Source organism: Astatotilapia calliptera, chromosome 11 (assembly GCF_964374335.1).
Source record: "Astatotilapia calliptera chromosome 11, fAstCal68.1, whole genome shotgun sequence".
Classification (NCBI taxonomy): domain Eukaryota; kingdom Metazoa; phylum Chordata; class Actinopteri; order Cichliformes; family Cichlidae; genus Astatotilapia; species Astatotilapia calliptera.
The window spans coordinates 10,531,026-10,556,920 of NC_137432.1; the positions used below are offsets into that span (position 1 = coordinate 10,531,026).

The 25,895-nt window shown below is 41.4% G+C and overlaps 1 protein-coding gene and 1 long non-coding RNA gene across 3 annotated transcripts in view; one reads left to right on the plus strand and one right to left on the minus strand.

Moving 5' to 3' along the window:
* The window catches only part of LOC113032052 (F-actin-uncapping protein LRRC16A-like), an 86,590-nt gene that overhangs the window by 4,014 nt on the left and 56,681 nt on the right, over positions 1 to 25,895 (minus strand). Inside the window, exons 26-38 of one of the 2 annotated variants that reach the window (XM_080307795.1) lie at positions 19,041 to 19,172; positions 18,726 to 18,901; positions 18,557 to 18,644; positions 18,187 to 18,327; positions 6,321 to 6,338; positions 5,415 to 5,481; positions 4,610 to 4,836; positions 4,349 to 4,458; positions 3,967 to 4,206; positions 3,646 to 3,856; positions 1,665 to 1,701; positions 1,271 to 1,534; positions 1,043 to 1,171 (exon numbers count right to left, since the gene is read on the minus strand). In XM_080307795.1, the coding sequence (XP_080163921.1) occupies positions 1,043 to 1,171; positions 1,271 to 1,534; positions 1,665 to 1,701; positions 3,646 to 3,856; positions 3,967 to 4,206; positions 4,349 to 4,458; positions 4,610 to 4,836; positions 5,415 to 5,481; positions 6,321 to 6,338; positions 18,187 to 18,327; positions 18,557 to 18,644; positions 18,726 to 18,901; positions 19,041 to 19,172 (1,840 nt within the window). The remainder of the gene's footprint in view (positions 1 to 1,042; positions 1,172 to 1,270; positions 1,535 to 1,664; positions 1,702 to 3,645; positions 3,857 to 3,966; positions 4,207 to 4,348; positions 4,459 to 4,609; positions 4,837 to 5,414; positions 5,482 to 6,320; positions 6,339 to 18,186; positions 18,328 to 18,556; positions 18,645 to 18,725; positions 18,902 to 19,040; positions 19,173 to 25,895) is intronic. The other variant, XM_080307796.1, reaches the window with a different exon arrangement.
* LOC113031486 (uncharacterized) lies at positions 15,512 to 16,364 on the plus strand. Its single transcript, XR_013912036.1, has 2 exons — positions 15,512 to 15,825; positions 16,233 to 16,364. It is a non-coding gene; the product is annotated as an uncharacterized LOC113031486 (long non-coding RNA).

Genomic DNA, 25,895 nt, shown 5'->3' on the forward strand with positions numbered 1-25,895 from the left:
GTGGTTTTACTTTGCACTACATTGACCAGCAGATCACGCTGACAACTGCAGTGCCTGGAGCGAGGCCTGGGATCCCAGATGAGATCTGGAGGAAAGTGCAAAGTGCAGAGTTTCAGAGGCGGAGCTGTTGAGTGATCATCATGGGGAACATGAGGTGTTTGGACAGTAATATGGGCAAGTTCAGTGAGATGACTGAGACCAGGGGGAAGACGGTCTGTAGTCTTCGCTTACTGGACCACAGTGGCTTCAGGCTTCTGGTGAACTGGGACTTTAATCTGAACAGAAGTTAACATTGCTGTTTAAATGTAGTTTGAATAAACACACTGTGTGGATTCCTCCATCAGGAACAGATAACAACCAGATAACAACCAGATAACAACAGGGACTACATTTCAGCTCCTTCTTGTGTCATATTTAGATTCAAATCAATGACTTCTTTATGTGGCTACTAAACTGAGCTCCTCCTTTAGGCAACTCTGGAACCTTTCCGAGTTATTTCTTTCTGTGATGTTGCATTTCATTTACTTTTTTCATATAAAGTTGAATTTACAATCATCATAAGGAATATAAAGGCAGTGCTTTACGTTTTAAATGTTGGGATCTACCCAGTATTCATGTTTGAAATGAAAACTTTTGTCAAAGGTCACTTGAAGATTGGCCACTGGACCAGGGTTTCAAATACAAACTCTCACATTAATAATTATGTGTAAGTGTTACATAATAGATAGTAGATCAAAGGCAGTGAGAGCCTTGTGAGAGCTGTGACCCGAATCTGTCAGTGTCACATCTGTCATTTTGTAGAAAATACAGCAGCGGCCTCCACGGCACGATAACAAATACGAGACCGCAGGGGAAGCAAACACTGTGTCAGATCCTGACAGCGAGATCAAACATCCACCAGTCTGTCCAACTTCACGAGGAGACAAAAAAGTAACAGCTGATGTATTTATACGGGGATGACTGACAGTTCACTGCATTTTCAGTGAGGCTCTAAATCTATTTTCTTTAATGTGTTAACATGAACAAAATAGGAGAAACGTACCTTCCTGAGTGGTTTTGTTGGTGGAGACTCCGTCCTTGCCTTTTTCCGATAGCACCCTCTTCAGTGTTGGAGGAAGACCTGTGGCTTTATGAGACACACTGCCACTGCTGGTGGAATCTGAGCTCTCATCTATGTGAAGAAAAAACAAAGCAAGAGAAAACAATCTTTAAGCATTAAGTATGGATACATACCTAACAAAATAAAACATCGCACAGAGTTTGACAGTACCTATGCTCCTGCTGCTATTTGTGGTCCTCGGCTTCTGCGGGATTGTAGGTCGAGCAGCCAGAGCAGGCTTTGCTCCCTGTGGCACCGGTGGTTTGGGACTTACTGGTCCTCCTGGGGAACTCGAGGAAGATGTAGCTCTGAGACGAGGAGCTGGCTCTGGCTTAGTCTCACCGCGTGGTGAGGTCTTCTCTGGAGAAGCAGGGTCGGGCTTACTAACAGAACCACCTGGAGACCTGCTTTCTGGAGTGGTGGGTTGAGGCTTGGCTGTTTTACATGTGTAACAATGAAAAAGAAAAATCTGTTTTTTTATTGTTTTATTGTACTGGAAACATCAAAAAGATTCTTAAACTTTCTCCTCTAAAATTTCAGGTATATGAAGAAGAAAAAAGCTCACCTGTTGTATTGCTGTCAGGTCTGTCAGGGCTGGAAGACTAGAGCAGACGAAAAAAACAAATAAACACTGGATCACTACACAAAACAGCTGAATAGTTTTAGATCAGGCTCAAGTGCACAGATGCAATTGCAGTTTTTCAGTTTCAACCATACACACACCAGGAAGCCAACCAGAAGCGGCGTACAGCAGGAGAAGCTTTAGTGCTACTGATACAAGGTACAAGACCCAGAAACCCCCGAATGATGCAAATACCACAAACCTCTCGGTGCGCAAACTTTTAGTTTAATCCCTGGTGTTGCCACACTAATTCTTCCCCCTTTGAATCAAAATACATTTTTTTCCGTTTTCTCTTTTTTCCTTTTCTATTTTTAATACACACCAGGGGAAATAAATATGTCAGAGTGGAGAAAGCAGACGGACGTGCGGGACGAGTAGTTGTATGGCTGGGAAATCTATGTAGGTAGAATATTCACAGCACTTATGTCATGCTGTGAGTCATGACAGAAAAAAATAAAATCGGCCTTCTTTTTCGTCTTAATTTTGTCATTTTGCTTGATTTCATGTTTCCATCAATTCAACTTTGCACTTGTTTCCATTCCTGCTACTCTCACCTTGCCCTCTGGCAGAGAGGCTTGTTTGTGTTTTTATGTCAACATGTTGTCAGGTGCTGTGAGCAGCCTGAGGTCATCAGGGTCCTTGCATGCCTTTGATTTTCGATGCTTCTTATTTTACACATCCTCCCAGCGGGGACGTCACACTTAGTGACTGTTGAATAAAGGAGCTTTGACAAGTGGAAGCTCATAACCTAGAGTGCTTTGAATCCAAATATGCTCTTTTTAAAAAAGCACCACCAGCAAGGGTGTACTGGGATATCGTTGATTGACTGATCAGGATCCTCTGAACTTATTAAAACTACAGTTTACAGTTTATTTTTCCATTTATCTGCTAAATAAGACTTGTTTTAAATAAACTTAAATAACACAATATTGATTAAAAATTAACTGCAGTATTATTTTCACAAGCTAAGAACAACCCTAATACCAAAACTGATGCCATGTAAGGGCCCCACCCAACTACAGAGCAATAATTAGCCACAAGGACGAATTGCTTTACATTCAAAAACAAAAACAAGTAAAAAGATTATCACTGCTCGAATATGAAAGAAGAAAAAAAAATAGGCTGTGTTTTGACAAGAAATGAGGGTATACCAAGAGGAAGGAGGAAAAAAAAGCTGTGAAAATGGCCCAGGCGAGACAAATAGGAAATCCACTAAATGAAGTGTGACAGGACAGGAAAGTCCCATTTAAAAAAAATATTCATCTTCTTTTATTGCGTCGCTTATTAAGGCAATATCTTTAGCTCAACTTCAGAGACTGGGCTTGAACCCAGGGTGGAGTGAGTCGTGACGAGTGTCAGGGGTGAGGGTGAGAAGGAGGTGAAGGGGGAGGAGGAGGAGGAAGGGCATCTGAACCAAAGGCCTTTTAAATCCAAATACAGACAAAAAAAAAAAAAAATGTGTGTGCATGTGTGTATACATTTATAGACAAACAATTAGCATAGACAATGACTTTAATTCCTGGAATGTGTAAATATATTTTAACGCATTTTAATCCCTGTGTGCTTCTCTACCCATTTAAAAGCCCAAACATATGAATCAACTTTAAACCGCTTCATTATATCCCCAATCAAAGAAATAAGTAGAGCAGTAGCTATTTGGTTCCACTGGCAGGATGTTTGCAGGATTAGTTCGGCATGTTTATGTGTGTGACTGCTCTGTAATACATTCTTAACTCAAAGACTTTTTACTCACTAAATTAAGCTTGTATATGTGCGACAGAACTGCAGAGTTTAAGTCTTTTTGGATTTGCCTCAAGTCTTTGTCTTCATCTTTGAAACAGAGCCATCATACATATTGCTGTGCCCCATTTTCATGTACTTTGTGTAGTTTCTTTATTTTTTGGTTTAATTGGCATCACTTTACCTTGTACGCTCTTCTTTCGTGCTTGGCTTTCATCTCTGCTAGGAGCCCACTGCCCATCATCTGCACACCAGGATACCGCTTGCCTCCCTGAGGACTCCCCCTGCCATCTGAACCCTCCCAGGGTTCGTCCATGGAGTCTGGTGTCCTCAGCTCCTCTGAGCGGTCTGAGCTGCTGCTGTAGTCTGTGGGCTGTGAGCGACTGGAGGCGTCTCTGTGGTGGAGACGGAAATGTTGTCAAAAAAGCTGGGAGTGGTTACAGAGGAATATAAAAAAAAATATATATATATATATATATAATTCTGCTTTAGTCTTCATCTTCACCTCGACTTCGGCTCAGGTGCTGGGCTCTTAATTGCAACCTTCGGTGAGGAAGGCTCCTCTGGGATGACGGATGGCTGTGCAGAGGGTGATGGACCCGAGGATGTTAAAGTGGCCTGGATTTTCTCAGACTTATCCAGTTTGTCTGATTTATCCGATTTAGAGGATCGTTTGATGAGATTTAGAAATCCTCCTTTCTTTTTCTTCTCGCCATCTTGAGATTCTGAACTCTTCAGGGAACGCCTGAGAAAAGACACGACGGACAAAGGGACACATGAGAGAAAGACTTAATAAGAGAGGAGTATTAGAAATGTCAAGATGAAGCCCATTTCAACTTATGTATTCAGTGGATAAAAACATAAAGAGACAAGAGTACAGTCCTTACTTGGAATCCATCTTGGTGACTTTTTTAGAGAAGAACTCATCTACACCCTCATCCACCCTTCCCATGAGGCCGTTCTGTTCCCCATCTTGAGATGGAGTGCTGCTGATTTGCTGAAAGAAAAAAGATTTTCTGGACCATCTGACAGAAAGCAGATCAACTGCACTGGACTATATCTAAAGAGGTCTTATATGTTATTTTGAGACAAATGTAAGCTCACTAATGCCTTGAAGTAAACTTGAGAAACCCATCTTGACCACTCACTGGTACTTTGCTGGAATGTGTCTTTTTGTTCCTCCGAGGTCGGAGTTTGGTGAAGTGCTGGAGCTTTTTTTCTTCCTCAGATGGAAGCTCCACCATCACACCTGTGGGACATGGCTCCAGTTTGGGCAGCACCATAGATGGAGTGGATGGAGTGTGAGATGAAGTTGAAGTATCCTCCACATGGATGGGGACATCTTCTAGGGCTTTGTCCAGGTCAAACTCCATCTCTGTAGATTTGTAATTTTATAGGATCAAATACAGAGAAATAAAAAATAAAACCCCATCAAGTCAACTTCTTATTAACGTTATTACAGTTAAAACTACAAACTGAAAAACTCAAACTAGATATGAAAAAAAGATTTTAACTATAATAAAAAAAATAAAAACTAGATTTTTATGACACGTTAACAACATGAAATGATTTTGGGAACTTGGAAAATTGTCTTTTAAAAAAGGAAAAAACAAAGAAAGTTAACATGACTTAGCTGATGACGGTTTATTGGACATATTTGAAACTTTGCGTCTATTTTTCTAAATATTTTCCTAAATCTTGCCTCTGGCATGTGTCCTCTATAACTAAACTAAACACTAAAACTAACACAAATTTAAGTAAAACTAAAGATTTCCAACCAATAAAAACTAAACAAGAAATAAAAATCACAAAAGGTAAAAAAAAAAATTAATCCAACTACAAAACTAGAATTATTCTGCTTTGTATAGCCTAAAGCAGCAAGACAGCATGATAATCTCAATTTAAGAGAACGTGGTGTTATAACATGTAAACTCAGAAATATGAAGTACTAACCAAAGGCACGAGACACTGGTCGCAGCATCCTGCTGTGGATGCTCTTCCTTTTGGATTTTGGAGTCATCTGCAGGAGGAAAAGTTACACTTGTAGCAACTGTGAACTAAAATGAAAACTTTATTTTCTATAAGTGACGAGTGGATGAGTGCTGAAGATTTTAAAACCACGTAAGCAACAACTGTGTGCAAGTACAAAAAGAGTGAACAAAAGAACAAACAGCACATCTGTCATAACGCGACACAAGCGAGCCGTTAACATGTTTTCCACATCTTATATTTCTAATTCCTTAACGTTGAAACTCAATAACAGATATTATAGCTTCCTGTGTTTAACCGTCAAGCTTATGAAGAGATAAAAATTAATATTGGGCAGAACTGAGTTCAGCTTATTGCTGCAGCCCTCCACAACAATCCCGGAGTCTTATGTGGCCCTTTAATAAATTTTTTTGTCCACCCCTTCTCCGAAGTCTTGACTGCTGCTTTTATTTACTCGTATCTCAGTGCCACAAGATGATATCGGATCTCCAGAAGCCAAATGTATATTTAACTTAGAACATATTTTAAAGAAAATAACAATATTGTAGGCCAGTTTTCTTCAGACTTGGAGCTCATACTCTTAGTTTACAAACCAAAGTATCAACTGGTTAATCTGACAAATCTCTAGAATTTTAAAGGGGTTTGAAATGTTATCTTTATTATTTATCCTTAAACACAGTGGCAGGATGAGGGAAGCTCTACTGCTTCTTTTTAAGGAAACACTCTTCATACACCAAATTGTAAAAGAACCCAGTGAGGACTGTATAGCAGGCATGCACAGGGGAGAGTGAGGGACAAGGAAAAGAACAGTGAGAGCAAAGAAAAGTGGACAGGAACGAGAATCGAGCGAGGCAGTCCACTATTACTTACACTGGTGCAGCACAGAATCTCCATGGAGCAAAGGAGGAAAAGAGAAGAAGGAAAAGAGGAAAAGATTGAAGAGAAAGGGAGACAACACAGAGTAAGGCCTAACGAAGAACAAGCGAGGAAAATGAAAGGAAGCAGAGGAGGAAGGAGAGGGAGGCAGGGGAAAGATTTAAGAAGAAGAAGAAAAAAACGTGGAGATAACTATGGAACCAGAGGAAGACAGAGGACAGGAGGACTTGCTGCTTTTCCCCACAGCAGACTGCACCAACACTTTTCTGCCAGATGATTACAGTTATCATCTTTGTTTTGCCAACAGAAAAAAAACGGACACTGCTAAATATTTCACCTCTTAACTCGAGGCCTATAAAAGACTGTTTTCACTTGCTTCTGTTCCAGTTTGGCTGGGAGAAATAATATATATTGCACTGCTGGTAGTGAACTTAAACATTGTCCTTTAATGAAAATCACTAGAAAGCATCACAGATCAAATAAGCCATGGATCACAAAGGGGATAGAAGATGCATGTAAAAAGAAAAATAATCTATATAAGAGATTCATAAAACAGAGGACAAAAGATGCTGAAATAAAGTACAAGTTATATAAAAATAGATTAGTAAATATTATAAGAACAAGTAAGAAAGAATATTACCACAAATTATTGGAGCAAAGTAGAAGTAACACACAAGAAACATGGAGGATATTAAACAGTCTAATCAAAAAGGGCTCAAAAAATAAGAATTATGCAGAATTTTTTAAAAAAGATAAAGATATTGTGCTTGATAAAACTAAAGACATTGCAAATGAATTTAATGATTTCTTTTAAATGTTGGCTTTAATTTAGCAAAAGAAATTCCAGAGTCAAGAAATAATAACGACCTAAATAAACATATTACTCAGAATGTGTCCTCCATGTTTATTGGTGCTGCAACTCATAGAGAAATAATTAACATTGTGAAGACATTTAAAAATAAAAAGTCCACTGACTGTTTTGGTATTGACATGATATTAGTTAAAAGTATTATAGAATATATAGTGCAACCTTTCGCATACATTTGTAATCTGTCCTTTCAAACTGGTGTGTTTCCCTCACAAATGAAAATAGCAAAAGTTATTCCAATCCATAAAAACGGAGAGAGATGTCAGTTTACCAATTACAGGCCAATATCACTACTCCCACAGTTCTCAAAAATTTTAGAAAAGTTTTTTGTTAATAGACTTGATAAATATATGGAGAAGCATAATCTCCTAAGCGATAACCAATATGGCTTTAGAGTGAAAAGGTCCACTTCAATGGCAGTGATGGAACTTGTTGAAGGGATATCTAATGCAATAGATAATAAGGAATATACTGTTGGTGTATTTATAGACTTTAAAAAGGCGTTTGATACATGTTAAAAGTCCGCTTGTTCATTGTAACTGTTTATACTACGTTACCCATGATGCACCTCGGTATCTGTACTTCCGGTTGGGAACGTGTTCAGCGCAGTTCTGCACAGATGAGAGGTGTGTCGAGGATAACGTATTTACTTGCATTCCTGTGTGAGTTAATACTGTGTGCATGCTTACCATGTGAGTATTGTAAGATGAGAGTGATGCTTGTTTGACTTTATCTGTGTAATTTGCTATGTAAGAAGCTAGTCCCGTTGCTATCGCTAAGATGCGTTTTTTTGGCCTACTACAGGCAGCCTTGTGTTCAGCCCATGTTTCATTTCATATACGACTTACTGTCAAGTATTGTGGTTGTAGGCGGATGTAACTATTTACTATGTTTATTCTCTGAATCGTTGTAATCTGCAGAGGTCTGGGTTGCCAATGTATATACGAGCCAGAAATTCATTTATGGTCTTAGGGTGCCATCTAGTGGCCATGAGGTTATGGCAGATTGTATAACATTACGCTGGAAACCCACAGTATTGTAGAAGGGGTACACTGCTATCCATAGTGGTTAATACAAATGTTTGTTTTTCTGTTTACAGATGACCACACACACCCATAGACACACTCACACCCCCTTTACCTGCATGTGAATCCTATAACGCCTCCCTACCAACGCTGTACATCCTGTTGATGTCATCTGCCACCTCCTTAGTAAAGTTATTTGAACTACATCACTGTGGAGTACCATTCCTTCTGACCGAGGACAACTCAGTTGAAGCGTGATCGGCAATCAGTGCAAACATACATTACAAGTGGTCCTTCGAGCCGGAGTTCGCCTTGGCTGAGTTAATGAGATGGCAAACCCTCGGGATAGAGGTGCATCGAATAGCCCCCGTCCAGCGCGGGAGAAGAAACTTCCGGGACATCTGGTGGACTATGAGCACAACCTAACTGAGCCACCCGAGCCATCTAGAGCTCCAAGTAGTTCAAGCAGCTCCGACTATGAAGAGGATGAGAGATGGCAGAAGATGGAATCAGTTTGGAGCAGTGTCCTCCAACTAGAGCTGGACGATATATCGAGTTTTTAAAAAATATCGATATATTTTTATACGAGATATAAGATGTGACAATATCCTTTATATCGATATAGTCTATGTTACGTTATAATTATACTTGTGGAGCCGCAAGTTTGCCTCTCTTTCGTCCACTTTCGTCTTTAAGCAACGTTACTCGGCCTCCCCTCCTCCCCCATCACTTCACCTGCAGGAAGCGACAAGATGGACACGGCAAATCTCCGTTAACGAGTTACTGCGCATCGCCCCGTGCGTGGGGCTGGACGGCGTCAACGTGTAAGCTAGCTAACCACGCTAACGAGCTAACCACGCTAACGCCATGCAGCCCAGAGGTGCTGCACGGACTAAAATCCTTTCATTTTCTCAAAAGTTGACAGCGCGCCTTATGTATGAATTCTGGTTGTGCTTGATGACTGCGAACCGATTTTATGTGGAACACGGCGCTCAGCAATCTGTGAAAAAATGTTTTAGTACGACTTTGGTAAGCTACGGAGCTGCACCGCTTGATGGATTGTCGGAGCATTACGGCTGAGCCTCGCGGAGTGATACGTACTGTGCTTCAACGTAATATTACCCTACTGTGTATAAGGACCATAAATGGCACCTGTTAAGAGACGTGGTTGCGAAGCGGATTTCAAACTCCAGGCTGTCAGTCACGCAGTAGAAGTTGGGAACAGAGCAGCTGTGAAATCTGTCTTTGTTATTGTGCTCAGCGTCTTTTGGTTTACATTTTGACTGCACAATTGTGAGCTTTTTGTTTAGCACAAAAACAACATTGTTTTCTTTTATTTATGGAGCATTATTATTTAATAAATGCTCATAATTTATTTTTGAGTAAATTTTATGTACATCTGTTCTATGTTAATAAAAGTGCCTGTGTGACATCTGGGACACAGCTTTGACTAAGAACTCTCTTTTTGTTCTTATTTTATGGCTTTAAAAAAATATATCGAGATATATATCTTATATCGCCATCCAGCTAAAAAAATATCGAGATATGAATTTTGGGTCATATCGCCCAGCCCTACCTCCAACACATGACTCAACTGCAAGTGTCTATGGAGGAAACTCGTGGGACATTACTAAAGCGGGTGGAGCGTTTGGAGCAAGCTTCTAAACCTGGCAGTCCTCTTCCCCCAGAAACAGGAGCGTTAGAACAACCCCAACGTATTTCCTCCATAACAGAAGTTGCACCACTACAACCTAGCAATGAGGTGTTACATGATACCACAGAGCCACTAACTGTGCTAGTAAGTCCCTCAGAGCAGGGCACCACAACACCTGCAAACATGCCAACGCAAGCGGAAACATCTGCTCCATCACCTCCCCGTAAAGCGAGCCTTCACATTCAGCCAGTGCTGCACCCTGCCACTTATGTAGCCGCATCGACGCCACTCAGGAGACCTGGACGATGCACTGCTGAACCCTTCTCATATCAGCGATCGGAACATCAGCCCCTGATAAACAGGCCAGGCCAGGTGCAGCTATTACATTCTGCATCCCCAGCTGATCAGCCACTACAACATGCTCATCTTTCAATGCACCAGCTATCACAGGCTGTGGACCCAGCGAGTCTGCAGCAGATGTCACATCCCGCTGCTCCTGTCTTCCAAGTCAGACATCCAGCTAATCCTGTGTACTTGCAGCAACCTTCAGGTCCACCAGCACCTGTGCCCCAGCCATCACAGTGGGCAGAAGCTCATCCCCTGTGCCCACCATACTGCATCCTGAAGCTTTGCCCGATCCAGCTGGCAAATACTATGTTCCTTATCCCTCAGGATGTAACTATTCATCATCTTCCTCTGCTGAACACCATAATCCACAGGTTGCCACAATTTACCCAGCAGGAACGCCTCTACCAAACCTGATGGAGATGATGGTGGCATCTTCATATGGCATTCCAAAGCCTAAGCTGGTGATCTTCCGGTCGGGGAGAGAGAGTGACTTCGCCTTATTAAAGAAAGGGCTGGACAGCACCTTAGGGCCATATTCTCATCTGGGAGAAGATTACAAGTATCAGGTCCTACTAGATCATCTAGAGCATCCCAGCGCCCTACAGGTAGCCAAGCGCTACATTCACGACCGCACTCCCTACACTAGTGCAATGAGGGCGCTAGAGCAGAGGTATGGACAGCCAAGGCAGTTAGTCCAAAGTGAGCTTAGCACTATATTAAACTGCCCCCCTATTAGAGCCGGAGACTCTCAAGCTATTGAAGACCTCTCCCTGTCGGTGTCCAGCCTGGTTGGGCTTCTCAGTACCATGGATGAAGTAGCAGCCAGTGAGCTTCATTGTGGTTCACATGTGGATAGACTGCTTACCAAGCTCCCTCTGAACTACAGGGACAACTTCATCGAGTACTGTATCACCCGGGGGATCATCCGCAGTGGCAGCAGCCGAACATACAATATGTACGACTTCTCAGAATGGCTCGAACGGAAATCCCAAGTCCTTCAGCTATCCAGACAAGCCTCTCAAATGCCCCCGGACAAGCCACGTCCAGAGAAGAACCTACTCAAAGCCTCAGCAGGGCTCAAGCCACACAACAGATCTGCTTCCATCTACTACGGCCCAAATCCAGCCCAAGCCAAGCTAAAACAGGAGGGAGAATCTACAGCTCCAGATCCGACAGTCCAACCTAAGAAGAAACAGAAGTTCAAACCTTATTGTCCATACTGCGAAGGGACAGAGCATTATCTGAATGGCTGTGATGGATTCAAAAGGCTAGACCTCAAAGCTATGGCTACCTGGATTACCGAGAAGGCCAAATGCTGGCGCTGTGGCCGTAAACATTCTCCAGAGCAGTGTACTCTGAAGAAGCCGTGCAGCACCTGTGGTGACCAGCATTTGTCGGTGCTCCATGACCTGGTTGAGGCCAAGAAGCGGGACCCTAACATACTAACTGTGAGTACTAGTATGGTCTACCTAGACTATTCAAGTCACTCAGGTCGTGTTATGCTTAAGGTAGTACCAATCCAACTACATCATGGGGGCAAATCACTGGATACATTTGCTGTGCTCGATGACGGCTCAGAGAAGACTGTTGTGCTTCCAGCGGCAGTTAAATCTCTAGGTTTGGAACAGGAGGAAGCAACACTCTCACTGAGAACTATCCGTCGAGATGTAATCCAGATGAAGGGAGGCTTTGTCTCATTTCAGGTGTCACCAAGGGCTAAGCCCAAAGTGAGGTACAAAGTAACACATGCCTTCACAGCCCAACAACTGAGCCTAGCTACTCAGTCATGTCCAGCTGAACAGCTAAAGAAGAAGTATCTTCACTTACAGAAAGTCCAGATTGAGGGATTTAACCAGATCCAACCTTTGGTGCTGATTGGCTCAGATAACGCTCATCTCATCACCCCTGTCCGCCCCGTCCTTCGGGGGTCGTCCAAAGGGCCAGTAGCTATCTGCACCAAGCTCGGATGGGCCATCCAGGGGCCGGCCAGTAGTATGCCTACATCTGAGGGGGACCTGCAGTGCCTGAACATGTGCCTTTCTCCTGCAGAGGCCCTGCATCAAGATGTGAAGCGTTTGTGGCAACTAGATGCTCCCCCCTACAGGACAGAGAAGGAGGTCACACGGTCAAAGGAGGACAGAGAGGCGGTAGCTATGTTGGAGACAAAGACCATCAGAGTCCCAGTAGACGGTGTCGAGAGATACGCCACTCCGCTGCTGAGAAGAAGGGACTTTCCACGGATGTGTGTCTCTCCTGAAGCAGTAAAAGGCCTCCTCAGATCCACCGAACGTAAGCTGGCCAAGAATCCTGATCTGACCCTCACATACAGCCAGGAGATCCACAGGTTAGTAGATTCTGGTTATGTTGTTAAGCTGAGCCCAGATGAGACACATAGCTCTTCCGAGTCATGGTATGTACCCCATCACATGGTACATCACAATAATAAGGCTAGGGTGGTCTTCAACTGTTCGTTTGAGTTTCAGGGGGCTGTCCTGAACCACTACCTCTTACCAGGACCTCCCTTGGGGCCCACTCTGCTGGGGGTATTACTCCGCTTCCGCCAACACCCTGTAGCTGTGAGTGGAGATATCAAAGCCATGTTTCACCAGATTCGGCTGCTCCCAGAGGATTGTACTCTGCTACGGTTTCTGTGGAGGGATTGTGAAACTGACCGGCCCCCAGACGTATATGAGTGGAGAGTTTTGCCCTTCGGAACGACATGTAGCCCCTGTTGTGCTATTTTCGCCCTACAGAGACATGCAAGGGAGCACAAAGACACCCACAAGGACATCTGTGACTCTGTCCACACAGCCTTCTATGTGGATAACTGTTTACAGTCCCTGTCCAACCCAGAAGAAGCAAAGCAGCTCATCGACCGAATGAGAGATTTACTCATTCAAGGAGGATTCGAGATACGTCAGTGGGCGAGCAACGTGCCCGAAGTAGTTGCTCACCTGCCCGCTTCAGCTAGATCAGAGAGCTGCGAGCTTTGGCTGAACTTCAAAAGTCTCGACCCACAAGAGTCAACATTAGGACTCAGCTGGCACTGCCCGACAGATGTCCTGGGATATAAGCACCGCCCTATAACCTACTCCACGGTCACGCTGCGCAACGTGTACAAGGTACTAGCTACCCAGTATGACCCCCTAGGTTATATTTGTCCCTACACTACAAGGGCCAAGCTGATTGTACAGGCCCTGTGGAGCACAGAGAGAGGATGGGATGAGCCCATCGAAGGGAATCTACTTAAGTCCTGGCTTGAGTGGGAAGGCGAACTGTCACACCTTCAGCATGTCACCATTCCCCGCTGCTACGCTCCTTCTCACAACTCCAGCAATGTGACATACGAGGCTCACATATTCTGTGACGCATCAGAAAAGGCGTATGGGGCTGTGGATTATCTCCGAGTAATCGAGCAACAACTGCCCATCGCCACATCATTCCTGATGGCTCGCTCCAGAGTGGCCCCACGCAAACAGGTGTCAATGCCCCGGCTGGAGCTTTGCGCAGCACTCACAGGAGCCCAATTGGCCAAATTACTCCAGACAGAGCTCACCATTCTCCTGCAATCGATCTACCTGTGGACAGACTCTACAACGGTGCTGCAGTGGATCCAGTCTTGTTCCTGTCGCTATAAGGTATTCGTGGGGACTAGAATCTGTGAAATACAGGAGCTGACATCTCCTGAACAGTGGCGGTATGTGACCTCTGACCTCAATCCCGCTGATGACATCACCAGAGGGAAACATCTCGCTGACCTAACTGTCTGCAATCGTTGGTCACATGGTCCACCCTTTCTGTCACAAACTGCTGACACTTGGCCTAAGTTTCCAACAGAGTTCCCGGCATGCAGTGAGGCAGAGCTCAGGAAGACTGCATTCTGTGGGCACGCTTCTGCATCCCCGACCTTACCGGATCCAACACAGTATGCCACGCTAGATGAGCTGATTGCTGCTACATACCAGACCCAACACGGGGCGGCTGACGCTCCTATTACAGCAGTGGAGCAACTAGAAACCAAGACCATGCTGCTTCGCTCGGCTCAGACTGACAGCTTCCCAGAGGAGGCCCGAGCCCTCCAGATCGGGCACCCAGTCCGCTCAGACAGCCGTCTTAGCGTGCTGTCCCCTGAATATGACAGTCTTACCGGTCTCCTCAGAGTCGGAGGCCGCCTCCGTCGAGCTGCAGACTTAGATCCAGACAGTATTCATCCCATCGTATTAGCAGCTGAACATCCCCTGACCAAGCTCATCATAAAAACTTATGATGACCAGCTCCTTCATCCAGGTGCAGAGAGGCTGTTTGCGGAAATACGGCGCACCTATTGGATTCTCAGAGGACGTCAAGCCATTAAGAAGCATCAGCACCAGTGTGTGGACTGTAGGAGATGGCGCGCCTCGCCTTCTACACCCAAAATGGCTGACTTACCTTCATCACGGCTGAGACTCTATAAGCCGCCGTTCTGGTCAACGGGCGTAGACTGTTTTGGGCCATACACGATAAAGATAGGTCGTAGAAAAGAGAAACGCTGGGGAATTATCTACAAGTGTCTTACAACCAGATGCGTGCACCTTGATCTCCTCCCTAGTCTTGACACCGATTCCTTCCTTATGTCATTACGCAGATTTATTGCACGCCGAGGAAAGCCATACGAGATGTGGTCTGATCGAGGGACCAATTTCAGAGGTGGGCACAGAGAACTCCAAACGGCGTGTGAAAACATGGAGCCGGACCTCAAGCAGCAACTGGCCAAGCAGACTATCAACTTCTGCTTCAATCCCCCACACTCTCCTCATTTCGGAGGAGCATGGGAAAGGGAAATCAGAGCAGTGAAGTCAGCTCTGCAAGTAGTCCTGAAGGACCAAGTTGTGGCGGAAGAAGTCCTACTCACTGCTCTCATAGAGGTTGAGGGCATTTTGAACTCAAAGCCGCTCGGCTATGCATCGGCTGACATAGCTGACCCAGATCCCATCACACCAAATCTTCTTTTGATGGGGCGGCATGATTCGGCACTACCCCAGGCAGTTTACGGCCCCTCAGGCACTCTTTCGAACAGAAGATGGAGGCACAGTCAGGTCATCAGCGACCACTTCTGGAAGCGGTTCATACAGAACTACCTCCCAGGACTGCAACTCCGACAGAAATGGAGGAAGTCCACTGACAACATGGCTGTGGGACAAGCTGTTATGATTGTGGACTATAACTTGCCTAGAGGCCTTTGGCCTGTGGGTACCATTGTCAAAGTTTTCCCAGGGATTGATGGCGTTGTTCGAGCCGCCGAGGTCAAAGTTAAAGACAGTACCTATGTTCGCCCGGTAACTAAGCTGGTAGAACTTCCCGAAGTTCCTGAGGACTCACATGACACTGTTTCAAAATAGAAGGACTCTAGCGGGAGTGTATTTGCCTACAAATACAGGGGCGGCTGTTAAAAGTCCGCTTGTTCATTGTAACTGTTTATACTACGTTACCCATGATGCACCTCGGTATCTGTACTTCCGGTTGGGAACGTGTTCAGCGCAGTTCTGCACAGATGAGAGGTGTGTCGGAGGATAACGTATTTACTTGCATTCCTGTGTGAGTTAATACTGTGTGCGTGCTTACCATGTGAGTATTGTAAGATGAGAGTGATGCTTGTTTGACTTTATCTGTGTAATTTGCTATGTAAGAAGCTAGTCCCGTTGCTATCGCTAAGATGCGTTTTTTTGGCCTACTACAGGCAGCCTTGTGTTCAGCCCATGTTTCATTTCATATACGACTTACTGTCAAGCATTGTGGTTGTAGGCGGATGTAACTATTTACTATGTTTATTCTCTGAATCGTTGTAATCTGCAGAGGTCTGGGTTGCCAATGTATATACGAGCCAGAAATTCATTTATGGTCTTAGGGTGCCATCTAGTGGCCATGAGGTTATGGCAGATTGTATAACATTACGCTGGAAACCCACAGTACTGTAGAAGGGGTACACTGCTATCCATAGTGGTTAATACAAATGTTTGTTTTTCTGTTTACAGATGACCACACACACCCATAGACACACTCACACCCCCTTTACCTGCATGTGAATCCTATAATGCCTCCCTACCAACGCTGTACATCCTGTTGATGTCATCTGCCACCTCCTTAGTAAAGTTATTTGAACTACATCACTGTGGAGTACCATTCCTTCTGACCGAGGACGACTCAGTTGAAGCGTGATCGGCAATCAGTGCAAACATACATTACAATACAATTGATCATTCTATATTAATGAATAAACTAGAGAGATATGGCATAAGAGGGATAGCATACAAGTGGATGAAAAGTTACCTGGATGAACGATATCAATATGTCGAATTCAATAATGTAAAATCTAAACAGTTGAAGGTAACTTGTGGTGTTCCTCAGGGCTCTGTGATGGGCCCTAAATTATTTATATTATATATAAATGACATATGTAGTGTTTCCAAACTGTTAAAATGTGTATTGTTTGCTGATGATACCACTCTGTACTGCTCAGGTAAAAACTTAGAACAGCTTCTGACTACAGCGGAAAAGGAGTTAAATATATTTAAAAACTGGTTTGATGTAAATAAGTTATCATTAAATATAAAGAAAACAAAATTGATTATTTTTGGCATTAGACAAGTGAAAAATGTGTCTAAAATAAGGGTTAATGGAATTGAAATTGAAAGAGTGTACGAAAATAAATTTCTTGGAGTGATAATTGATGATAAGCTGAGATGGAAGTCTCATATAAACCACGTGAAAACAAAAATGTCAAAAACCATTGCTATTCTCTATAAAACAAAGCATGTCCTGAACAAAAAATCATTATACACACTTTATTGTACTCTGTTGCTTCTATATATGACTTATTGTCTGGAGATATGGGGTAATGCATATAAAACGAACACTTCATATTTTCAAGTTACAAAAAAGAGCTATAAGAATTATAAACCAATCAAACTATATAGAACCAACTAACATTTTGTTTATTAATCTGAATACCCTGATATTTTATGATTTAGTTGAATATAAAATGGCACAGATAATGTATAAAGCACAAAATAACTTGCTTTGCCCCAGTACTCAGAAACTGTTCAAAGTCAGGGAGAGTCAATATGACTTAAGGGGAACAGATTTCTTTAAAAAAAACAAGATAAGGACAAATATAAAGCAGAGATGTGTTTCTGTTAGAGGAGTTAAACTGTGGAATAGTTATGACAGTGATTTAAAAAGGTGTAGTTCATTTTCCTTGTTTAAAAACATGTTTAAAAATAGAGTATTAGAAAAATATATAAATCAAGAATGAAAAGTGCAAAAAGGAGAAAAAAAAACCAACCTCTTGATTCTTTTGCTTTGATGTAGTTACTTATCTAAGGTGGAAAGTTTTTTTTTTTGTTGTTTTGTTTTTGTTTGTTTGTTTGTTTGGTTTGGTTTTTGCTTTGTTTTATTATTTTCTTCAAGCCCTGTGTACAGGAGCTGCATACAAAAAGATATTTTGTGAAAAGGGTTGGCGTAATAAGCAAATGCTTCAGCCAATACCTTTTGATTAGCCTTGTCTCATGCTTTCTTTCTTTATGGTAGATTTTTGTTCTGTTTTCACTGTTTTTTTTTCTCACTGTTTTCACTGAGATTTGAATTTGAATGCTAATCAATAAAATCAAATCAAAATCAAATCAAACTCCAGCCTAGTTTTGTAGCCTTTCTACACTATTTACTCACCTGCATTAAAAATGAGCCAATAACAGCCAAGAGTGCTGTTAGCATTTTGGCAAAAGTTTTTCAGTCTGTGCTAGAATTAATGATGGTCAATGTAAAGATGACGAGAACTAATTTTTTAGGTAGAGGTTAAATTTAAGGCAGGTGTATTTGTGAGCTACAGCTAACTGTGAGCAAGAACCACTGCCTCCCTTTGCTTAGGTAGGTCAGCCGTTAATTCTAATTAAACACTCACACCCTCACCTGTTGCCCACCATAACCTACCATACATGTTTCCAAATCCTCAAGCCTCTCAGCCTCCAGTATCTCGGCCGATGCCCTTTTTGGAATCTTTTCCTCCGGCACATCCAGGTCCACCGACTCCTGCTGCACCAAGGGGCGACCTCGGCGTACCAGATGATCCGCCTGAGACGACCGGTGACAAGAAAAACAATGAGATGGCGCGCAAGAGAGACAAAAGATGTAAAGAGAAGAAGGAAAGTTGTTGAAAGGCAAGCAAACAGAAGGGGTGAAGAGTCAGGATGAGACAAGATCAATAGGGGAGAAAATACTAAATAATTTTAAATCAACATTTACTTTTCCCCCTCTAGCCATTGTTAATTAATGAATACAAAACAGTCGATTCTAATCTTACCAGCACGTGCTGTGACGTGGAAAGAGCCTCCAAAATCTCATCGACGATGCGATCGGACAGAAAGGACGCTAGACTCAGCTTCACCTCACTGCCACAGAGAGAGAAGGTGAGGGGAGCTGTAAGGTCACAACAGACTTAAATGCTTAAACTATGAAGCCTCCAAACACACCTGATCTTGTTGATGATATCTACCCCAGACTGCTCCAGGAGGGTTTTGCTAACAAAGCTTTTAGGTACAACCATCCTAGCTGAGCTGGCCTTCATCAGCTCTACTCGAAGATTACTCTTCTTCATCACATGAGGACACAGAGACTCTGCTGCATCCATCATGGTCTCCAATAGCGTCTAAAGAGACAGCAGGGAGGAAAATGTAATGATGGATCTGATTAAATTACTAGATGACAGCTGTCATACTGATCTCATGAGCCTACATTTAAAATGCAATTTCACAGACTTTACTAATCTATGACCGTTAAGGCCCAACCTGCAGCTGTTGGTCCATGACAGCAGTCACCTCCCCGGCCATAGACTCCAGTTTCTCCTGAATTGGACCTACTGAAGTACTGTTCACCTCCTCTCTGGAAGCTGATCCGAGGTGGTAGAGGTTGGGAAGCAGCTAAAAACATGACAGGAAGGCACACAAGGACAGGATAAACATGGGCTTTCAATATGGCTGATTGAATTTTTGCTCTAAATTTTGAAAAAGAAACATCTCGATATCACTGGAACAATATAAACTATCCACACTGTATTACTAAATTCATTATAAAAGTCTAAATTCAAATGGAATAGGGCTGAACGATTATGGAAAATAATCTAATTGCGATTTTTTGCCCCAATATTGCGATTGCGATGCGATATGCGATTATTTTTTAAGGTCTTTGTCTTCTGTATTATTAAACAAAGACAAGCAATACATCATATAGTATGGCCAATACTATATTACATTAATTTTAAACTGTTCTTTCCTGGAAGACAGACCTCTGTTATGATGACATGAGGTGATGCATGAATTGATGACTGACATTTTTATTTAACTTCTTCAATCACAACAGTATATTTGAACATACACAATAGTTTATTTTTAGCTTACAAACATCTGAGCATAAAGTGCTGACAAGGAACCCTGGTGTAAACATTAAAATGAAAGTCAGTACAATGTGCAGATTGCAGAAATATACATAAAAAAAATCAGTGGCTTTACCACACTCAGTTTTTCGACATCTGTGAACTACTAGACAGTCATTCAATTAAAAAATAATATTAAATAAATAAAACTAATAAATAAAAAATACACACATCTTACTGATCTCTGCAGTCAGTAACATTACACATAAAGTGCAAACATAATAGCAATTGTATAAACACACACACAAACACGCCTTTAAAATTTAAAGGCGTGAAATTGGACGGTCTAGCCTTCTGAATCAGAAGGCTAGTTCTGATTAGCGTCACCGCTGTCTCGGTGGAGTTTAATAAACTCGGCCGTCTGCTTCTTGCTATCTAAAATATAACCAGACACTGGTGTAAATTCTCGACTGTCTCATACTTCTGTTTAATAAGTTTTCTGTTTGACGTTTAGTCAGCTGTGTGAAACCAAGGAGGAACCCACCCGGGGGATTAATAAAGTTTTATTTTATCTAATCTAATAACTTTAATCTCAGCCAAACCGATTTACTCACGAACAAACAAAACACTGAAAAAAGCCCAACAATAACATTTTTAGGTTGTCTAAGTGACTTATATATTACGTTTAACCCGAGCAGCGAAACTCCGCGGTGATCTGAAAATGATGTGCCGGGAGTTGTGCCGTTCTCGGCCGCATCAGTAACCCTCGAGCTCCCGGCTAGCTGTCGAGCTGGTGGGTAGCAGACGCCTCTGAAAACGTCGAAGCACTTTTGCAAATATGGGATATCTTGATAAACCGAGCAGATATTTGATGTTTACACAACTACTTTCTCGCCTGAAAATATGTTAAAAGTTTATTTTGTGACCCAGAAAGATTAGTATGAGTAATTTTAAAACTTAGTAGCGGCCGCCATTGCTGGAAACTGGAGTTTGGCTGGGCCGCGCTATGAATTCTGGGATATGGTAGTAATTTGGACAGCCTTCGGCGCGTCGCTGTGACGTAATCGGTCTACAAATGCGGCCTCAGGAGGATGCAGCCCATGAATTTGGACATGTCCAGAGTATAATCGCAGCCTTTGCGGTTAGAAAATTGCACTTGATCATGTCGCGATATTATCGCAAATGCGATATATCGTTCAGCCCTAATCTGTTTTCACTCTTATATGCTTTTCATACAAGTTTCACACAAGACAGATACAAACTTTATAAGATTTATATATATCTTTTCCATATGGGTAAAGTTGATGTATTAGGAACAGGAAAAAATGGGCAAGCTTAAAGATTTGAGCAAGTTGGATGAGGGCCAAACTGTGATGGCTAGACGACTGCGTCAGAGCTCCTGTGGGCTATTCTCAGGCTGCAGTGGTCACTTATTATCAAAAGTGGTCCAAGGAGGGAACAGCAGTGGGCATCCAAGGCTCACTCATGCACAAACGTGCTCTTCACAGAAAAGGACGGATTGCGTGGTTTAAACCAACAGACTGTAGCTCAGATTGGGGCCCCATTGAATGCAAAAAGGGGGACCAGCACAATACTTAGCAGGTGGTCATAATGTTATGCCTGGTATGTGTCTATAGCTGACAAATACACCTTAAAATATTTTATGACGCAGGATACTTGGTGAATTTGAAAATGTTGGTTTGTTTTGAATACTTCTTTTGTACATTATTTAAGACAAACATACCCTACATAATTTTTTGTTTTCCAGTAAGAAAAAAAACTAACAAAAAAGTAGAATTAATACAATGATTTAGAACAAATGTAGGTAGAAAATTTAAATCTATTGCATAAAATAATATATATGATTCTGACAGGCTGTGGTCTGGACTTCTGCACACTGAAAGTAAGCATGGGCATTGCACATTTACTGGTACAAACCATGACTCGTATATCCATTGATAATCCAGTGTTTACAGTACAAATAATGCTTCTCCTCTTGATGCTTTTGTGCTTTTTGAAACAGAAACACTTTTGGAAGCATCTTTGGCAGCCCACCTTTTGTCCGCCTTTTCATTTTTTTAACTGAATGGTCACAGCATGTAAAGATTAACTGAATGTTTTATTAATATTTTATCTCAAGCTTTTTGGTTTTAATGTCGAAAACACTTTTATTAGTGTGAATGCTTGAAAAGCATTCACAGTATTGTTCTTCTAATCTTTATTAGTGTGAATGCTTGAAAAGCATTCACAGTATTGTTATTCGAATCTTTATTATTATTATTATTATTATATTTTATCTATTCCGTACGTTTTTTGTAATCCTATAACTTCAAAACCGTTCAACTTAGAAAAACCATTCAAACACCGTTAGATTCCTATTCTTTTGGACAACACTGCTTCTATTTTTCATATTTTTAACATTTATATTTTTAATTTTATTCAACTTTATTCAACAAAAATTTATAATGTATTTCAATGGGGAGACCCTTCAAATCCTCATTCAACTTACTCATTTTTAAACTCTTACTACTTCCACATACATTGACATAGAGCCACCATTCAAACTTTAAAACGAAGACAAGACATTCAACTATTCAACTTGTATTTATCTTTTCAATATCTATTATACTTTTTCTTCAGTTCCAGTTTAAGTTTCATGATGTTTTTTCACCCATTTCAGAGTTTATAATGGGTGTGTATGGGACGGAATGTTGGGGCTAGAGTGAGGCAGCTCAACTGCTAGAGTGAGAGGAGCAAAAAAATTAATCTTAAAATCTTTTTTAAAACTGCTGCTGTGTCTGCAGCGTTTGCTCTACAGGTATGATTTTACCCTCAAAACGTAGCCATGGCTGTCCTCTTTCATCCAATGTGTTTACTATTGTCCTAGGTGTTATGGTTCTTTCATAAATGTCACCAATGCACAGCCTCCTCCTTCCAACTCTTCCATAGACTCTAATGTTAAAATGGCTCAGAAGGTTCGTTTGAAAATCAGAAGAGCATGGTGTCTTTCCACTGTCACCACGTCCATATAATAAGCTCCACAGGCATGAAAACTGAGAATTAGGTAGACTAGACATTGCTGTCGCTCACGGTGAAAGAATTTTGTCAATACGACTTTTACTTTTCATTTGGGAGCGATTTGTTTCGGCCTGACTTTTCTGTTCATTTTAAGCAGCAAAAGTGAGGCGCATGTCTGTGTACGTGTGTATGGAGCCATTGGGTGCGGTCACTATAGCAACCAGGCTCACACCTGCCTGCTTAACGAGCTCTGCCTGCCACTGTACCAAGATTCATCTTAAGCACTTCTCTTTCAACTGCTGCTGTGTCCACAGTGTTACAGCCATCATTTTACCCTCAAATTGTCGCCATTATTGTTCTCTTTCCAACACCGTATCTTTCAAAGCTCAGGCATTTAAACTTTTTAAACTGTGTGGATCAAAGTGGAGGGATCACATTTGAGTCATTCAGTGATTCAAAGAATATGACCTTTTAATATTCATTCAGATGTTTTCTGACTCTAAATGTTCTTTTCTCATTTCTTAGGGTTTTCTAATTTACATTTAAAACATTTTCAGTTTTTTTCCAACTCCTTCTTCTGTGTAACCTTCAGCTTTTAGCAGTTCAGCACCTTTGTTTTCAGGTTAAATTTGTTTTTTTTTTTGTTTTTTTTTAATCTCATTCAATATTTTTAACTCAAAATTCAGCAATTAATTCATTTCAGTGCATACATTCAGATTCAAGCATTCACACTGCAGTTTCTTCAGAAAATGCACTTTCTAGTTATTATTATTATTATATTTTATTCTGTATTCCGTACGTTTTTTGTAATCCTATAACTTCAAAACCGTTCAACTTAGAAAAACCATTCAAACACCGTTAGATTCCTATTCTTTTGGACAACACTGCTTCTATTTTTCATATTTTTAACATTTATATTTCTAATTTTATTCAACTTTATTCAACAAAAATTTATAATGTATTTCAATGGGGAGACCCTTCAAATCCTCATTCAACTTACTCATTTTTAAACTCTTACTACTTCCACATACATTGACATAGAGCCACCATTCAAACTTTAAAACGAAGACAAGACATTCAACTATTCAACTTGTATTTATCTTTTCAATATCTATTATACTTTTTCTTCAGTTCCAGTTTAAGTTTCATGATGTTTTTTCACCCGTTTCAGAGTTTATAATGGGTGTGTATGGGACGGAATGTTGGGGCTAGAGTGAGGCAGCTCAACTGCTAGAGTGAGAGGAGCAAAAAAATTAATCTTAAAATCTTTTTTAAAACTGCTGCTGTGTCCACAGCGTTTGCTCTACAGGTATGATTTTACCCTCAAAACGTAGCCATCGCTGTCCTCTTTCATCCAATGTGTTTACTATTGTACTAGGTGTTATGGTTCTTTCATAAATGTCACCAATGCACAGCCTCCTCCCTCCAACTCTTCCATAGACTCTAATGTTAAAATGGCTCAGAAGGTTCGTTTGAAAATCAGAAGAGCATGGTGTCTTTCCACTGTCACCACGTCCATATAATAAGCTCCACAGGCATGAAAACTGAGAATTAGGTAGACTAGACATTGCTGTCGCTCACGGTGAAAGAATTTTGTCAATACGACTTTTACTTTTCATTTGGGAGCGATTTGTTTCGGCCTGACTTTTCTGTTCATTTTAAGCAGCAAAAGTGAGGCGCATGTCTGTGTACGTGTGTATGGAGCCATTGGGTGCGGTCACTATAGCAACCAGGCTCACACCTGCCTGCTTAACGAGCTCTGCCTGCCACTGTACCAAGATTCATCTTAAGCACTTCTCTTTCAACTGCTGCTGTGTCCACAGTGTTACAGCCATCATTTTACCCTCAAATTGTCGCCATTATTGTTCTCTTTCCAACACCGTATCTTTCAAAGCTCAGGCATTTAAACTTTTTAAACTGTGTGGATCAAAGTGGAGGGATCACATTTGAGTCATTCAGTGATTCAAAGAATATGACCTTTTAATATTCATTCAGATGTTTTCTGACTCTAAATGTTCTTTTCTCATTTCTTAGGGTTTTCTAATTTACATTTAAAACATTTTCAGTTTTTTTCCAACTCCTTCTTCTGTGTAACCTTCAGCTTTTAGCAGTTCAGCACCTTTGTTTTCAGGTTAAATTCGTTTTTTTTTTGTTTTTTTTTTAATCTCATTCAATATTTTTAACTCAAAATTCAGCAATTAATTCATTTCAGTGCATACATTCAGATTCAAGCATTCACACTGCAGTTTCTTCAGAAAATGCACTTTCTAGTTATTATTATATTTTATTATTTTTCCGTACGTTTTTTGAAAGCCTACTCCTTCAAAACCGTTCAACTTAGAAAAACCATTCAAACACCGTTAGATTCCTATTATTTTGGACATGACTGCTTCTAATTTTCTCATTTTTAACATTTATATTTTTAATTTTATTCAACTTTATTCAACAAAAATTTCCCATGTATTTCAATGGGGAGACCCTTGAAATTCTCATTCAACTTACTCATTTTTAAACTCTTACTACTTCCACATACATTGACATAGAGCCACCATTCAAACTTTAAAACGAAGACAAGACATTCAACTATTCAACTTGTATTTATCTTTTCAATATCTATTATACTTTTTCTTCAGTTCCAGTTTAAGTTTCATGATGTTTTTTCAGCCGTTTCAGAGTTTATAATGGGTGTGTATGGGACGGAATGTTGGGGCTAGAGTGAGGCAGCTCAACTGCTAGAGTGAGAGGAGCAAAAAAATTAATCTTAAAATCTTTTTTAAAACTGCTGCTGTGTCCACAGCGTTTGCTCTACAGGTATGATTTTACCCTCAAAACGTAGCCATGGCTGTCCTCTTTCATCCAATGTGTTTACTATTGTCCTAGGTGTTACGGTTCTTTCATAAATGTCACCAATGCACAGCCTCCTCCTTCCAACTCTTCCATAGACTCTAATGTTAAAATGGCTCAGAAGGTTCGTTTGAAAATCAGAAGAGCATGGTGTCTTTCCACTGTCACCACGTCCATATAATAAGCTCCACAGGCATGAAAACTGAGAATTAGGTAGACTAGACATTGCTGTCACTCACGGTGAAAGAATTTTGTCAATACGACTTTTACTTTTCATTTGGGAGCGATTTGTTTCGGCCTGACTTTTCTGTTCATTTTAAGCAGCAAAAGTGAGGTGCATGTCTGTGTACGTGTGTATGGAGCCCTTGGGTGCAGTCACTATAGCAACCAGGCTCACACCTGCCTGCTT